Consider the following 17,152-nt stretch of genomic DNA (forward strand, 5'->3'; position numbering starts at 1 on the left):
CCTATTACCACCTTCCTTCACGTTTTTAACCCTGGCCGGGTGCCCAGGAATACAATTGAAATCAGGGGCACATTTCGAGCTAGTTTTAATCTTCACTGACTGCACTTTCTTTGATGATTCCAAAACTCTGTTTGTATTGTCTCCCCTTCCCTTTTGCTCCACCCTCGGCATTGGTCTGCGCAGGGGTGTCAGTTATCAAGCTCGATGATGAAACAGGTTACACATTTGTGAGTGAGGGCAGTTTTTACTCAATGAGCACAAGCCACCTCCAGTATACGGTTTCCTACCTCCTTTTATGTGTAAGAGCATGACTTTCTGCCACTGCACCCTGTGCCTGAGAGCTTGACAGTCCAGACATTCACCAGCACAGTCAAGGTTAACTCCTTTCCCAACTTGAGACAAGCGCATGTTTCATTGGCTAGTCTTGCTTTGTCCTCCGTTGATGCCAGCTGCCTTCTAGGCTGCTGCAGTCATGCCTTATAGGATGTGTTTTGTCAACTCCTGCTGGCGCTTCCAGGGACCTACGGGCGTCTTTAGCCCAAACCATAAAAAACAGCTAGGATTGGCAAAATGTGTTGTGCAGTCTGACATCAATACAACTGACTGCTTGGATCAAGCAATGGGCACGAATTTCATGCTTCAGCGCCACGCATGGGTTAGGTCTACAGGCTTTTCTAGGAATATTAAGGCATCTTTGGACATGCCATTTAATGGCTTTCACCTTTTTGGTGAGAAAGCAGACTCTGTCCTGGAATGCTTTAAGCAGAGTCTTGCCACAGCACATTTCTTGAGGCTGTCTACCCCTTCCAGACCATTTCTGCAGTAGTTGCACTCCTTTTATTGGCTATTCTAGGCGTTTTCAATCCCGCCAAGCGCAGCCTCTGCCTCCGGCACAACAGTCTGCTGATCCATTTTGAGGCCGCAGCGCCAAGAGAAATGTTCAAGACATCAAGGACAATGTGAAGGTCAGTCGCCTGCCCCTCCAGCAACTACCACTGCAAAAGTGCTTTAGTGTGTGCATTTTGAGACACACCCTGTAGGAGGCAGGATCAGACATTTTCTCCAAGGTTGATAAGACATAATTTTGAATGCATGTCCTCAACATTATCACTATCAACATGCCAAAGACACTCTGTACTACTTCGCCGATACTTCCGTTCATCAGTAGCGGGTCTAGGACATTCAGGCTATGATTCCCATGTTTCAGCCTTGTTCCTGAATCTCAGTGAGGATGGCATTGAGGCTGCTGAGACTTTTGGCTTCCTGCTATCTGCATCCTGCTAGTTGACCACTCCAGATGGCACATGCAGGCTCTGCAGTGGGATCTAAAGTCCCAGTGAGCACAGCTTCAGGGAAAACTATCTGATTCTTTACAGATTTCGGGGAGACCGCCATAGACATGCAGCGGTGGCTGCTAGACGTCAGTTGGGCCATTGGCAAACTCCTCTTCGTACCTCACCCGGAGTGGACGGTGGTCACAAATGAATTATTGCTGTCCCAAGGAGGCCACCTGGAAGAGGAGGAGATCAGAGGACTCTTGTCTTTTGTGGAAGCCCACCCCAGCATCAATTTGTCAAAGCTGTGGTCAATCTACTTGTCGTTTAAGGCCTTTGTACCATCCATCAAGGGGAGATTAGTAAAAGTTTTCACAGACAGCACTGCCCCCATGTGTGTACTGCAACAAGCAGGGCAGGTAGTGGTCTTTGGTCCTGTGCCAAGAGACTCTGCTCATCTGGAAAGTGGCTGACTTGCTAGAGCATATCTCTGGTCGCGAACAACCTAGCAGGGTTTCTAAACACCAGGGCGGACAAACTCAGTCACCAACACCAAGCAGATAACGATTGAAGGTTACACCCGTAAGTGGGGCAGAGTGTTTTCTTGCAGTGGGTGAACCCTGGCTCGATCTTTTTGAAGCAGCCGAGAATGTGCGAGTTCAGCATTTTTTTTACAATAGAGTTCCCAGGAATGCTGACTCTTGTGGCGGGTCTACTGTTGCAGCAACAGAGCAGGGTCCTGAACCGGGGCCTCCACACTGCACCTCTATGAGTGGAGATTGATGTGATTCTGGGAGCCAGGGTCCGTCTACGAAATCGGTGTACAGTGGGCGATGTGATAAGTTTGTGGCTTGGTGCAGGACCCTTCATATTGTAGGCCCATCAGGGACTTGTTTTGGACTCTGCTACAGGATATTTGTTAGCTGTATCTTTACTTTTTTTTTTTTTTAACGCTGCCCCTGAGACGTGTTCTCTGGCCACCATCACGTTAGCTTGACACGTGAATGAGCTGCTGACCCTCTTGTTTCAGTTGCATTATGACGTTCTTCCCAGACAAGCTGGGACTGAGAACTGGAGCTGCATTTCTGCCGAAGTTTATAACCTCTTTCCTTGTCAGACTGGCTATCGCCCTTCACACCTTCTTGACCCTGTCTCATCCCTTGTTTGGATCTCAAGAGAGTCCTCACTTTATACATTGGTCGTACAGAGGACTATCTTTGTTTGTTTCTCAGGAGCAAAGAATGGCAGTTCAGAAAAGAACCATCTCTAAGTGGATAGTCCCCTACATAAAGATCTGCTGTGCACTATCTAAGAAGCAGTCACCTGAAGGATTAAGAGCTCTTTCCACTCAAGCCAAGGCTGATACTACTGCGGTAGCACGCGGAGTGCCTGTCCTGAATATCTGTCTGGCAGCCACACGGGCACAAGTTTAGAAAGCACTATACCCTTGACAGTCAAGTCCTTCAGGATGGGCATTTTACCTGTTGGAACCTGTATGCTCTTCTGGTCTGAACCGTCCCAAAGACCCACAACCGTTGGATGTACTGCTTTGGTATCTGGTGGATACCCTATCTAATCACATATTCCTCACCGACCCTCCCTTCTCCCCATTCTGTGAAATGTACTCTTGTACCATCTAAAAAGGTCCCAACCTAGAGATCTGTACCTTGGTCAAGCTAATTTGCTGAGGGATCCGTGTGCAGACACGCCTTAGAGAGTACCTGACATAACTCCCTTTCTGGGTGACCAGACTGCACTCTGACAATTCTCCCAGGTCCAGCAGACTCAAGTGGAACTTTTGTGCATTCGGTCTCTGTCTCCTGGGCTCCACTGCGATGATTAAGTGATCTGTGCTACCAACTCACCCAGGCAGGCTTCTTCAGCTTTTGTGGCCCTGCGCTGTGAGCAAGAAGTCAGCCAGCTGACTCTTGGAGTCTCCGCTTCTAGCTCGGCTTAGGGGACAACATCTTCACAAGCAAGACACAGAATGCACAGTCCTTTCCTTCGCTAGCCCAAGGAGCAGAATGGGGATTCCAACTTTGCTACAGCTTATTCTTTACTTGTTCCAGGGTCAGCAGGGCAGTCCTTCTTTGGTCTTCTTCTCCAGTCAAGCAAGATCTGAGTTCTGGGTGCTAGGGGTGCCCCTTTCATGTCCAGAAAGTGCCCCTAGGGGAAGTTGCAGTCACTAGCCAATGCGCTACTAGGTTCCCTCCTGCCTAATGGCAACTTCCTGTGAAGTGTGGCATGTAGCTATCCCAGAGTGCTCTATTCTGCCCACTCCAAGATGTCATCACCCTCTCTTGTGGTGTGGAGCTCAGTAGCAGGCCCTAGAGGTTTACACCTCCAGGGGAGAACCCTGTTTGGCCAGTGTTTCCCCCTCTCTCTTGCTGCCACCAACATGTATACCCAGACAAAAGAGCAGCCCTTTCTCAAGTGGGGCTACCATTTGCCCTTCAAAGGTGGCTTCCCATTTGAAGCTTGCCTTTTGAACTAACACCCTGTGTGGTTTCCTGCTAGGAGGAGGTAACACCTCCTCCAGCGGCAAGCATATATTGTTGCCTGTCCTGGGAGCCGTTGATGCCTCTTCCCAGGCGGGAAGAAGGCTGTCTCATGGCCAGCCTCAACAAATAGCCACTGGAAAACTGGTCAGCAGAGTGCCAACTTTCTAGAACTTGCCTGTAGCATCAAGTAACATTTATTTTGACATGGGCATCAAGACGGGCTCAATGTAATGTGTTGTTTCATACCTTGAAGTACCAACTTTGGTAGTCCCATTCTGAAGTAAGCCCAGCTGAGTTGTCAGCGTGTAATTTTGTACTTGCCAATGGTTACCAGTCTCTCTCCCAGTAAAAATGACAATTGCACGTTTTTAGAGCCAGAACATTGAAAACACATCTTCTACTTCCCAATATGCCACCTTATGACTCATTAGGCCTGCTATAGGGGTGACTTACACACATTTACATTTAAAAAAAGGAGTTTTGACTTGGCCTCTGATTAAAATGGCAAAGTCGAGTTAGCAGTTTTAAACTGCCTTACCAGTCTGCAGTGGCAGGTTGGAAGTCATGTTTTACCTTGTCTCACTCGGAGTGGCCTAACAAGTCCTGCAAACTTGGAGGGGGACTCTCTTACAGACTCTGGGTACCACTGGTACCATATACCAGGGATTTAGGAGTAAGTTAGCTTATGCCAGTTGGATATAATGCCAATCCAACATACATGTTTAAGGGTTAGGGCACTGGTACGGAGGTCTGGTTAGGAGGCCTTAGTGGATTATTGAGCCAGAAGAACCACAGCACCTGTCCAAAACGTTTGGGGGGACAATACAAAAAGAGGTATTTCCTTACACTTGCTATTCAAATTGAAGAGAAATATTCATCTGTACGACTGACCGAAACTGACGTCTTTACATGGTTTATGTATGAGACTTATATAGGCTTCATTCGTGGTTGAAGCAAGAGCAACCCTAGAGGAAATCTTATTCATAAGCTTTGTAAGAGTTTTTAGCCACAGGGGTCAAATATCTTCTAGAAACCCACTTGAGAATCCAACTGGGCTTGATGCCTTAGCAGGTTTGAGGTTCTGTCTTGCCTATAAAACTTCATAGCTGAATATAAGCATTTCTAGTGCTTTTCTGTCCATCTGTGGGACCTTTTGCAAGGGGGTACGTAAGACAGGTGCTCTTTAGAACTTCTACATGTGTTCTGGAATGTATACAACCTGGTAAATAATCTGTAGAAACTATTCAGCTTCACTTGTTTTCCAGTGAGGCGCATCGAAATTTCATTGCAAATCTCTTTAATATATCTGTAGGGTTGTTGGTTTTGTCGCTAATGACCTACAAACTTTACTCTCTTCAGCATGACACTGTGCACCTACACACATCTGTTGATAGCAAGCTTTATCCAGTCCAAGTATTGTAATCTGTCCCCTCCATGTCAAGGCTTTCCCAACACTTGTTATGCCAGCATTAACTTATGCTTTGCCTCTGCCCCCGGTATTTCCTACTTAATTGGTTTGGTAGTGGCCTCTCTTATTCACTAAGTTCTAACTTACTCTTCAAAGAATGACCCTTAGTTCACTGCTTTTAAAGGACCCCACACAATTCTGGTGGTTACCTCTCTCCTAGAGCCATTTGCAAGGTACACATGAATGCATGCTGAGATGTTGTAAAGGTTTTATCTGAAAGAGACACGTTAGTGATAGATTCCTTACCTTTGAATATCCCCAGGCGTCAGACTGGATCCGGAATTTTTTTGCGTAGCAGTACTCATGCGCGTCGGTAGGCGTCGTCTGCGGCTCTGCGTCCGTCGTGGGCGCCATGATGACGTCGTCGGAGTACTTAGACGCCGCCTCCGCGTGCTGACGTCAGTTCTTCTTTTTACCGCGCCAGCAAGCGCTGATCCGGAAAAAGTGGTACCCTTAGTCTATTTTTGCCTAAACTTTTTCGATCATTTTTGATCTACTTCGAATCTGTACGACTCAGACGGTGCCGGTATGGATGCCCGGGTTCAAACCCTGTGCCGACTGCGACCGACTGATGTCGGTTACCGACCCCCATCGCCGATGTCTTCATTGCCTAGGCCTCGACCGCTCCGACAAGGCCTGCTCCGACTGTTGAGCCCTGACGTCTAAGGCTAGGCGGGAGCAGTCCCGCAAGTGACTCGAGCTCCGGCAGTCGGCCCGTGCCGCTCGAGGTCCCGGTCCGCGAGGAGGGCGAGGGACCGGTCGTGGGGTCGGAGCCACCATGGCTCCGGGAGTCGTCCATGGTCTTCGGGCTCCTCAGGTAAGCACAAGAAGTTGAAGAGACGTCATTGCTCTTCTGACTTCCCCGACGGTCGCGCGATGCCGCCGGGGGTTCGGGCAACCCCCCAATGCGGCTCCGCTGGAGCCGCAGGTGTCGCGGCCTGCTCCATACCCGCCGGTCCCTGGGCAGAACGCGATGCCAGAGGAGATTGATGACTTCCTCATGGCCATGAGGTCGCTCGCTCCTCCGTCGAGTTCCGCGGCGCCTTCGGGCCAAGCGGTCCCGACTGGGTCCCCACGCGAACCGGGTGCTTCGGCCCCGGCGCCGTCGGGTGCTCCGGCCCCGGTGCCGTCGGCGACTTCGGTCCCGATGCTGCAGGGCCCCACGGGATCCGTTTCCGGATCCGGGTCGCCGCCGGTCGACCTCACGACCTCGCTGGCGCCGGTCCCAAGGGTGTCGCCCCCGGCGCCGTCCCAGGACGACACCGTCCCTGGTCCTGCCCTCGGTTCGGGTTCGGCGTCGGAGCGGCGCCGCTCTCGACGCTGATGGGAGATTTATATTTCTATGACCTGGCCCCATCCTTTGAGCCTGAGTACCAGGCGATGGGTGACGAGGGGGACTGGGAGGGGTCTGAGGACCCTCTGGCACGTGAGTGTCAGTATTCTACGGACTGGACAGGAGAGCTTGGGGATGCCAGTGGTCTGGACACTTCACCCGACACTGGTTTTGTCTCCCCTCCTAGCGTGGCTACGGAGGAGGGGGCTGCCTATAGCGTGGTGCTGATGAGGGCGACCAAGGCCTTGGGCCTTGAACTCCCCGTCGCGGCCGTGAGGACTAACCTCCTCACTGAGGTCCTTAAACCGCAGGCAAGCTCGGCCGAGCCTCTGCTGCCGTTTAATGCGGTCCTATCAGACGTTCTTCTGGGCACTTGGTCCAAGCCCTCCACAGGTCAGGCTGTGGAAAGGAACGTGGCCAGGCGCCACCGCCCGGCTCCGGGCGACCCTTGCTTTCTGTCTACCCACCCCACTCCCGAGAACCTGGTCATCCAGGCCTCTAATTCCCAGACCGCATTCCCGTCGGCTCCCCCCGACCGGGAATCCAAGAGGTACGAGCAATACGGAAAGAAACTATTCTCCTCCCTGAGTTTAGGATTGCGGTCAGTCAATACCGCATGCCTCTTGGGCCGCAACACCCACTCTCTGTGGCATACGGTCGCGGACGTGCTGCCAGAATGCCCGATGGAGGTCCGGGCTAAACTCGGCCAAGCCCTTTTGGAGGGTCGAGATGCGGCGCGTTATTCCATCTTTGCTGACGCTTTTCGTTGAGAGTGGAGTAGCGGTCTATTGTACGCCTTTGGCCTAAACCATTTCTACCCAGAGTGCTGAAGAAGATCAAGCGCTACCGGGCCCAAGTCATTCTTGTGGCTCCGGACTGGGCTCGAAGAGTTTGATATCTCGAGCTACTCAGTATAACCATGGATCCTCCCATCCGAATGCCTCTTCGGGAGGATCTTATGTCGCAGCAACAGGGAACGGTACTCCACCCGAACCTTTCCAGCCTCCACCTCCTTGCATGGAGATTGAGCGGTGACAATTGATTCCATTTGACTTGCCTCCTGAAGTCTGTGATGTCATTCTCGCAGCCAGGTGTCCATCACTAAATCGGTATACTCCTGCTGGTGGAACAAATTTGTGGCATGGTGCACAGCAAAGGCTGTGGATCCCCTTTCTGCCCCTCTTTCTGACGTCCTTTTGTTCCTTCTTTCTTTAGCCCGGAAGGTCTCTGCTCTGGGCACTATTAAGGGCTACCTTTCTGCAATTTCAGCCTTTCTCAGGCTACCTGATCATCTCTCTCTTTTTAAGTCCCCTGTTGTAAATGGTTTCGCAAAGGCATTATTCTCCTTTTCCCTCCTATTCCGTTTGTAATGCCACAGTGGGATTTAAATCTGGTTCTTACTTATTTAATGTGCGCTCCATTTGAGCCGCTTCACAACTGTCCTCTTCAATTACTGAATTTAAAGACTGTTTTCCTGGTTGCGATCACCTCCGTTAGGCGCGTGAGTGAGCTCCAGGCTCCTTCCTGTAAACCTCCTTTTCAGTCTGCTCATCCGGACATGGTTGTGCTCCTCAGTCGGCCTTCCTTCTTGCCAAAGTTGGTTACTGCATTCCACATTGGGAAAAGTATCACCCTGCCCACTTTCTTTCTGCCTCCGCACCCGTCCAGAGAGGAAGAGAGGCTCCACCGTCTGGACCCACAACGTGCGCTCTCATTTTACCTCAATCGCACACAACCGTTCCGGGTGGATGACCAGCTCTTTGTTGGCTACATAGGTGCCAAGAAAGGCCGGGATGTGCACAAGCGGACTATCGCCCGCTGGGTCGTCTTGTGTATAAAAGCATGTTATTCTCTGGCTAAAAAGGAACCTCCGGTGGGGTTGCGCGCCCATTCTACCAGGGCGACAGCAGCTACTACTGCATTGGGACGTGGTGTCCCCCTGCAAGACATCTGTCAGGCAGCCACGTGGGCCTCGCTGCACACTGTCCCTTAGTATTATTGCCTTGACAGCCAAGTCAGGAGAGACGGCTTGTTTGGCCGCTCTGTTCTCTGTGACTTTCTTGTGTGATATTGGTTCGCAGACCCACCACCTGGGCTGGTATTGCTGGGGTATCTATTCTAAGGTAAGGAATCTATCACTAACTTGTCTCTTTCAGATGCACAAGTTACTTACCTTCGGTAACGATATATCTGTAAGAGACATTAGTGATAGATTCCTTACCGCCCCACCCATCCTCCCCGTTCTGCGATGATTTCTAGGGTTAAGGTCATACCTTTCAGGGCCCTAGTTTCAATGCACCAGTGGTCAGTATCTTGCATGGCTCTACGTTCCTGACGCGGAAAGTCGTGTACAGAACTGACGTCAGCGTGCGAGGGCGGCATCTAAGTAGCTGCTGCGACGTCATCCCGGCGATCACGACACTTACGACGGACGTGGAGCCGCACGACGCCACCTTCCGACACGCAGGGGTACTGCTGATGAAAACTTTCCAGATCTAGTCTGACACCTGGGGGTAATTCAAAGGTAAGGAATCTATCACTAACTAATGTCTCTTACAAATATATCATTACAGAAGTAACTTGTGCATTAGCATGCAGAAATGTTCACCATACTTGGGCAAGCCCATATATCCAGTTACTGTTTCCTATGCCGGATCACCCATTTTCATATCAAAATAGACTATATTAATGGTGTTGCTTCCTCTGGCTCCACCCCATGAATTCAGAAGGCTTTTCCACCTTGCCTGTTAGCCATTGTTTAATGTTCATGATGCGTTCAAGTCCTTTGTATAGAGACCTAATCTCTTGTTGTAGTGCGACCTGCCTTCTCCCTCTGCCTCTTTCTCTTTCTACTAATTCAAAATCTTTATCAATGAAATACCTATCACAGGATATGGAATCTTCTGAAATTGTTACATAAGGTTTTAACCCTGTTTTGTTAACCACATTTGAGATGTAGTGTCCTTTTTATGTAAAGCAAACATAAATGAATAGCCAATGTATGTTTTATGCAATGTTGACATGCCAACAAATCATTGCTTTTCTTTTTTGATTCTCTCTAGAGCAATGGAGATCTGAAGAGAAAATGGACATGGGCAGTGGAATGGCTTGGTGATGAATTGGAGCGCAGGCCATATACTGGCAACCCACAATACACATACAACAATTGGTCTCCCCCAGTTCAGAGCAATGAAACATCCAATGGTTACTTCTTGGAGAGATCACACAGTGCTAGGATGACTCTTGCGAAGGCTTGTGAACTCTGCCCAGAGGAGGTACATAGTCAAGCTAAATAAGCAATGAGTTAATGTTGTAACATATCTGGCTGCTTGATGTGTGGATTAACCTGAGATTGAAATTTAAAAGATTGATATCGGATTTGCTAAATCTGGATATGTCATTCTGGCCAAAAATCAGTGTGGCCATTCCCATAAGTTTCTTCCGTGAGTAATTCAGCATGGATTGATAAAAAAACACTTGTGTTCCATTAGTGTGACGCTGAAACTATATGTACATGGTTTCATTCAAAAGACCCCACTGTCCTTTGCCCATCTTCTTAGTTTAGTGTGTCATGTTATAAAGCATTTGGCTGCACCTTAGTTGTATTGCTGTAGATATGATCTATATATAGACACACACACACACACATATATACATATATACATATATCAAAAATAAGTGTAGCCGAGCCCGGTTTCAAAACAATTCACAGTTAGCCAATGAGGAAAACTATATCATTGCTTCTAATGTGTTGTGAGATATTTTGTGGTCCATAAACTCCCATGCACAGACCAGATTTCATTGCTTTCTCATATCGCCAAATGTATGAGTTGCTGATATTCATTCAACCATAAACACTTGTTTGTAAATGTAAAGTCGTTTTCCCCCATTTTTTATTTCCAATCTTTTTTTTTTATCAAGAAATGGCAATTATATATATTTAATATTGATATACAAAATAGCTCATAAGTGGTCACCACAAGAAACAAGCATTGGCATAGCCAATAGGTCTCGCCTTTGGGACCTTATAAGTGTTTAGTCAGAGCTATTGGGTTTGCGAATGTTTTTACATAAAGAGAATATGTTATGTAGACAAACAGTTACCAAAAGGTAACTTGTGGTGCCAAATAAATGTTTTAAATAAAGAGACAAGATGCAGAGTGAAAAGTGACAAGCGCTAACAGCGCTATACAAACACAGAAGCCCGGATCATAGCACTCCAAACAGAACTTTAGAACTCATTTACACTATTCCTGAAGTCTCTTTAAGAAACCTCTAAAATGAGTTGTGCTTGCAGCCCTGTGCTTCAGCAGCATGTTGGATACTTCAAGTTTTCAAACAATAAATCTGATCGAGACTACTAGCCGCAGATTCCTTCATGTAGAATTATCCCCATGCGTAAGAATGGATCCGGAAACTTTTTTGCCACAGCATCCCTGCGTGCCGGGGGGGCGGGGCGACATCATGGGACTCCGCCCCAGGCGTCGTCCGCGTACGTGATGTCAGCGAGGTCACATAAGACCCGCCCCGGCGCGCCTAGTTCAGTGTTTTCCTTTTCTGCGTGCAACGCGGATCCGGTCGTTGCTTACGGGCCTGTTTTGGGGCCCTTTTTTCTTCCCTTTCTTTTGGTAGAACAGTGTGCGAATGCCTTCGGGCTTCAAAACTTGCACGTTTTGTGGGCGTCTTATGTCGGCGACGGACCCTCACGCCGCGTGTCATCCTATCCACTGTTTCCCGGTGTGGGGGTGTCGAGAGTCCAGATGGAGACATATGAGGCGTCTTTGCAGGCCTTGCTGGCGTCTCCTCCTCCTTCCCCTCATGGGATGTTGGCGGATCCCTTGCCTTGCGCGGGGCCCTCCGCGGCGGCGGCTCCGGCCCCGGCGCCGACTGGTTCGGATCCAGGCTTGGAGGATGTGGTGCTGTTAAGGTGCAGCCCCCCCCGGGGCACCTCCTTCAGGCCATGGCGTCTCTGCCTCGCTGCAAACTCCCGCGGGGGTCCCTGTTGTGTCGTGGGAGGTCGCCGGGGCTCGGGTCGCATCCCCGAGCCCCTCTTGGTACTTTGACAAGGTGGTCCTGTCTAATGTCGAGGTGATGCCGCTACGGCGCCGGCAGCAGCTGGACCGTGCGGAGCCACAGGGGTCGGTGGACCCTCATCGCCCCGCTTCGGGTCGAGGCCGGGTGGGGACCCCTCGTCCCTCTCCAGGCCCCTCTCGTCCCTCTCCAGGCCCCTCTCGTCCCTTCCCACAGGCGGCTGCCTCGTCGGAGGCTGACTCGTCTTTGGCACTACCTCATGGGTTGCCGGGTGATCTACGCCTCATTCTGGTCTGAGGCTGGCGGAGGGCTTTGTGTCACTCCCACGGCCAGTGTCGTTTCCCCGCGCAGGTGTATGCCTCGGCGGGGTTCCGGTCGGCGTCGTTCCGGGGCCAGTTCGGCTCCAGCTCCACTCCGGTCTCCGGTGCCAGATGACTTGGAGGAACCTTGTCCGGTGACGCTGGATGGTGCTGACGTCCTGCCTCAGGTGGCGGACTCTACGGCTCCGCGCAGGGGTCGTACCACGGATTCATCTTCGGGCGCTCCCTCTTCTCCGGAGGCAGGCTGTATATTGGTGTCATCCTCTCCGGAAACTGGCCACCGTGTGGTGTCTTTTTCACCTGCGTCGAAGGGCGGCTCCCTGCCCTTCCTGAGGCAGAGGTGTTTGTCAGAAGAGCGGCAGGTCCCTCATTCTTCGGCTCTCTCTGACTTCCAGGTTTGGCCCTTGCCCGTCCCGCTTGGCCTCAGGGACGGCCGCCTTAGTTTGCATCCGTCACTCACGGAGGAGCTGCTTTCTCCACCGCGGGGCCCTACGGAGGCAGGTGCGGCCTTCGCTCACGCGGTGTCCATGGCTGTGGCCATCCTGCGCATGGGGGCTCACTTTCCAGCGGACCATCTCTTGGAGGTCCTCCACCAGGGCTCTGGTTGGAGGGAAGTCTTACATCCCTTTGAAGGTTCACTCCTTTCTTCCTTGACGGGAGCTTGGAGTCGTCCTGCCTTGGGGAACCGGTGCCTCAGCATCTTCTGCACCGGCACCTCCCGGCGCCGTGTGACACGGCGTGTCTTTCCCTTCGCCCCTCGGCCGCCAGCCCCCTTTTGCGGACTGCTTTTCCCTCCCTGCCGCCACTGTTGACTCCGCCGTCCCGGGAGGCCTGCTGGCTGGACTCTTGGGGGCGCAACATGTTCGCCTCGACCAGCGCTGCCCTGCGGGCCCTTAATACCTTGTGTGTTCTGGCTAGGGCCTTCTCCTGTTTTTTGGACTCGGCTGAGTGTTTGGGATCCGCAGCATCCCAGGAGACTGGTCATGCGTTGGATGGCTGGGAGCTTGCGGTGTTTATATTCTGCTCCGCTCTGGACATCTCAGAGGTGCTGGGCTGGGCCATGGCTTCCTCAGTCACTCTCCGTCGCCATGCTTGGCTTCGAGACGGAGTATTCCCTGAGAATATTCTTAAGCGACTCATCGACCTTCCATTTGATAGCAGCCTGTTGTTCCATGCCCCGGCCGACTCCGCCATCCAAAGGCTCTTAACGGGGCTCTGTCGTCCTCCGCCTTATCCTCCTCCTCCTCCTCCTCCTCCTCATTGACTCCTGAGTTGGGCTGATTCTGGGCCTTCTTAGGCCTGTTGTTCTGACTGTGGAGTGTGTTTTCTGGCCATTTGCGTCCTTCCTTGGCACTTTGGCATTGTTGACTGCTGAACGGACCTTTTGTTGATTGTGTGTTTTTGTGTTCTGCTGGAGTTGTTGCGCAGACTTGGCCCTGAGATTAGGCCTTCTGCTTTGCTTGGGCTGCTTGTCAAGCCTTTTGCCTAGTGTTTTTTTCCCCGCGGCTCTTTTGTTTTTCCTCTGCTGCGGAGGTTCTTCCAAAGAGGGTTCCCATATTTTGGGACTTAACGTACCCTATGTGGGGTAGTGGTAGCTGTCATATTGCTTGCGCTCTGCTAGGGGGTTCTGGTTGCCTTCGGGTGCCTGTTCTCCATGGCTTTTATGTAGGTTGCTTTTGCTTCTTGAGGTAGTGTGCAAGGCCACTTGTAGTGGTGTGCCCGGGCATCTCCTCCTCTCCCTGCTCCTTCCTGAGGTCTGGGATGATCCTGTGTTCTCCCTTGCCAGGTGCCGCCTACTGGTCCTTCCTGGGGCCTTGGGCTGTTCTTCTTGCAGCTTTTGACTGCCGGCCCTATTTTGGCTAGCAGGTTGCTCTCTATCTGAAGTGGGTTTGCCTTCTTTTCCCTCGCTTCCTTGGGTCTTCTAGGCATCTTCTTCCTCCCTTCCTGTCTTGGCATTGGGTGGAAGCTATGTTGTCTTGTGGAGGAGTGGGGAGCTTCGGCCTCTTCGACCTTGCCCTTGGTTCCTCTGCTGTGTGTGTACGGGCCTCTTCAGCCTTCTCCCTCCTACATCCTGTTGGGGACGTGGGGTTCTGCTTGTGGGGGTTACGATTGCCTGGCAGGGACGAGGTTCTACCTGGTCCAAAGATTTGGTCCCCTGTGGGGCCCTCTGTTTTGTGTTGGCTGCTGCGGTCCTTTCGCAGACCCTCCTTCCCAGGGGGTATTGCTAGGGTATCTATTCTACGTGAAAGAATCTGCGGCTAGTAGTCTCTATCAGATGTACAAGTTACTTACCTTCGGTAACAATGTATCTGGTAGAGACGATTCTAGCTGCAGATTCCTTCACGGCCCGCCCTTCCTCCCCTATTCTGCGAGGACCCTTGGATTGGTCTTCGGTACTCGCCTCCCGGTGGAGGGCCGTGTCTCCTGTGAGTGCCTTCCTTGTTCTTGGCGGGTGGCTCCGTCTGGGGGCGGTTCATTCCTCCCTTGGTTCTTTGAAGGATGGGGTTCCGGTGCTCGGGTGCCATGCCGCTCTGGCTACTCCAGGTTTGGGGGGGGATTGCTTTCTATCCCAGTCCTCCCCTCCCTTCCCTCCATTGCTATCCTCTGATTAAGGGTCATCTGGCCATGTCTTGCACTTGTCCCTTGTGGGTGGTTGACCTCTATGTTGGGGTGGCTTGGAGGTTTGTTGTCCCTGTCTGTCTTGGGACTGGTCCCCTTCCTTGCTCAGGATGGGTGTGTTAGGTTACTACGTGTGCCATGGCTTTTACACATGTTCCTTGCCTCTGGGGCACAGGGGTGGGAGGCTGTCTATGTGCTGGTAGGGTGGCTGCGCAGGGCTCTGCTTGTTCTGTCTTCTTTCCCTGCCTTTGGGTTCTGCAGTGTTGACACTACTCTGTTTGGTGTCGTTAGTCACCGTTTCTTTCCAATTTTTCTGCTCTTCGCACACTGTTCCCATGCTTCCACAGTTTATCTGGTGGTTCCACGTTGTGGTGCGGAAAAGTTCTCCGACGAAAACTGACGTAGGAGTGCCGGGGTGGATCTTATGTGACCTTGCTGACGTCACGTACGCGGACGACGCCTGGGCGGAGTCACGTGATGTTGCCTCTCCCTATCCTAGGTGCTCCAGACGGCGTCTACCTCATCGGAGCCGCTGCTTCGCTTCAATGATGCCATGTTGTGTACTTGGTCGCAGCCGGCCACGGGGGCCCCTGTGGATGAGAATGTCGCCAGGCGTCATCGCCCAGCGCCTGGTGACCCTGCCTTACTCACCACCCATCCGACGGCTCAGAGTCTGGTTATTCAAGCCTCAACGTCGCAGATTGCCTTTCCCACGGCTCCGCCGGATAAGGACTCTAAGAAGCTAGAACAGTTCGGTAAGCGGTTGTTCTCCTCGGCCATCTTGGGGCTGGGCTCGGTGAACACTGCCTGCTTATTAGGCCGATATTCCCATGCGGTGTGGGATACCGTGGCTCAGGTGTTGCCTCAGTGTCCTGAGGAAGTTCAGGCTGTTCTTTCCCAAGCGATTACTGAGGGTAAGGATGCGGCTAAGTTCGCCATTTGGTGTGGTTTGGACACCGTTGACTCGTTGGGCAGGGTGATTTCTACAACTGTGGCGCTGCGCCGCCATGCCTGGTTGCGTTCTACTGGATTCTCGCCCTATGTCCAGAGTTTCGCTCATGGACATGCCCTTTGATGGCACTCTCCTGTTTTGCCCTAAGTGTGGCAGGGTATACTCAGACGTGAGTCCCTTGTTCACTTGGCCACTGGATTCAAGATAGCCTGGCTGATGAGGATTATGAATCCGAAACCGGTTCCAGGATGCTTGTTTCCGGTCCAGGGAAGACATGGCTTGGCAGTTCGGGCTGGACTGTTCCCATAAGGCACAGGGTCAGACTGATTTGCATATAGCCATGTCTGAACTGGGGTGGCTGAGTGAACTAAAGAATGGTGATGGATTAAACCCAGATCAGTTGACTGGGGGTGAGTGTTTGATTTGTTCAAACGCTCCGTCCATCATCCCCTTTTGTATCACTCTCCTGTTTGGCACCCCTGGTTTTCGTTCCTTTCCTGGACACGGCAGGGGCGCTCAGACACGTTCCTTCAGCAAGCCTGTTCAGAACCAGCCTCAGCACGACTGCGGCTTCTGCAGGGGTGGGTCTGGGAATCGGTATGGGGGTCAGTCCACTTCCGCCCCTGCTGCTTCTACCTCCAAACCTTCCTAATCCGAGCTTAGTCGAGCACCCCACTCTGGTGGGTGGCAGGATCCGCCACCACCTCCACCACTGGCGCGATATTACATCGGGCAAGTGGGTGTTGCAGATCATCCGCAGGGTTATTTCCTTCCCTTTCAGTCCTTCCCTCCAGACATTCCACCTCAGTGCCACCGCATGTCGGGGGATCACTTGGTGCTTCTCCAGCAGGAAGTCACGGTCCTCTTGGCCGAGAGGGCCATCGAGTGCGTTCGTGGGGCAGAAGTAGGGAGTGGTTGTTATTCCCACTACTTTCTGGTCCCCAAGAAAGACAAGGGGCGCCTGCGCCCCATCTTGGACCTTCGGAACGTCAATCGCTTCCTCTGGAATTCAAGATGCTGACTCTGGCTCAGGTCCTGGCTGCCCTCGACCCCGGAAACTGGGTGGTTGCGTTGGACTTGCAGGACGCATATTTTCACATCCCCGTCCTGCCGGCCCACCGGCGTTACCTGCGGTTCACGGAAGGCCAGGAGCCTTTTCAGTTTGCTGTGCTCCCCTTCGGCCTCTCCAGTGCCCCTCAGGTGTTCATAGAAGTGATGGCGGTGGTCGCAGCTCATCTGCTCAGGTCAGGGGTGTCAGTCTTCCCCTGCCTCGACGACTGGTTGATGATGGCGTGCTCGCCCCTGGCAGTTGTCACCCACCTCCAGACTATGGGCGACCTCCTGCATGTGCTGGGGTTCTCCGTCAACGTGCCGAAGTCGCACCTAAGTCCCTCTCAGAAGCTCCCCTTCATCGGAGCGGTTCTGGTTTCGACGCAGTTTCGGGTTTATCCTCCCGAACAGTGAGTCCGAGATATTCAGGCTATGATTCCGATCTTTCAGCCTCTATCCTGGGTTTCGGTCCGGATGACCCTTCGGCTCCTGGGCCTGATGGCCTCCTGCATTCTACTAGTAACACATGCCAGGTGGAATATGCGGGCTCTGCAGTGGGACCTGAAGTTCCAGTGGGCACAGCACCAGGGCAACCTGTTCCTTC

At 52.1% G+C, this 17,152-nt stretch overlaps 1 protein-coding gene across 1 annotated transcript in view; it reads left to right on the top strand.

The window, feature by feature from the left end:
* Positions 1-17,152, top strand: part of USP9X (ubiquitin specific peptidase 9 X-linked) — a 1,542,050-nt gene that overhangs the window by 1,447,126 nt on the left and 77,772 nt on the right. Inside the window, exon 43 of the mRNA XM_078658291.1 lies at positions 9,639-9,851. Coding sequence (XP_078514417.1) covers positions 9,639-9,851 — 213 coding nt within the window. The remainder of the gene's footprint in view (positions 1-9,638; positions 9,852-17,152) is intronic.

Source organism: Lissotriton helveticus, chromosome 8, assembly GCF_964261635.1.
Source record: "Lissotriton helveticus chromosome 8, aLisHel1.1, whole genome shotgun sequence".
NCBI lineage: Eukaryota > Metazoa > Chordata > Amphibia > Caudata > Salamandridae > Lissotriton > Lissotriton helveticus.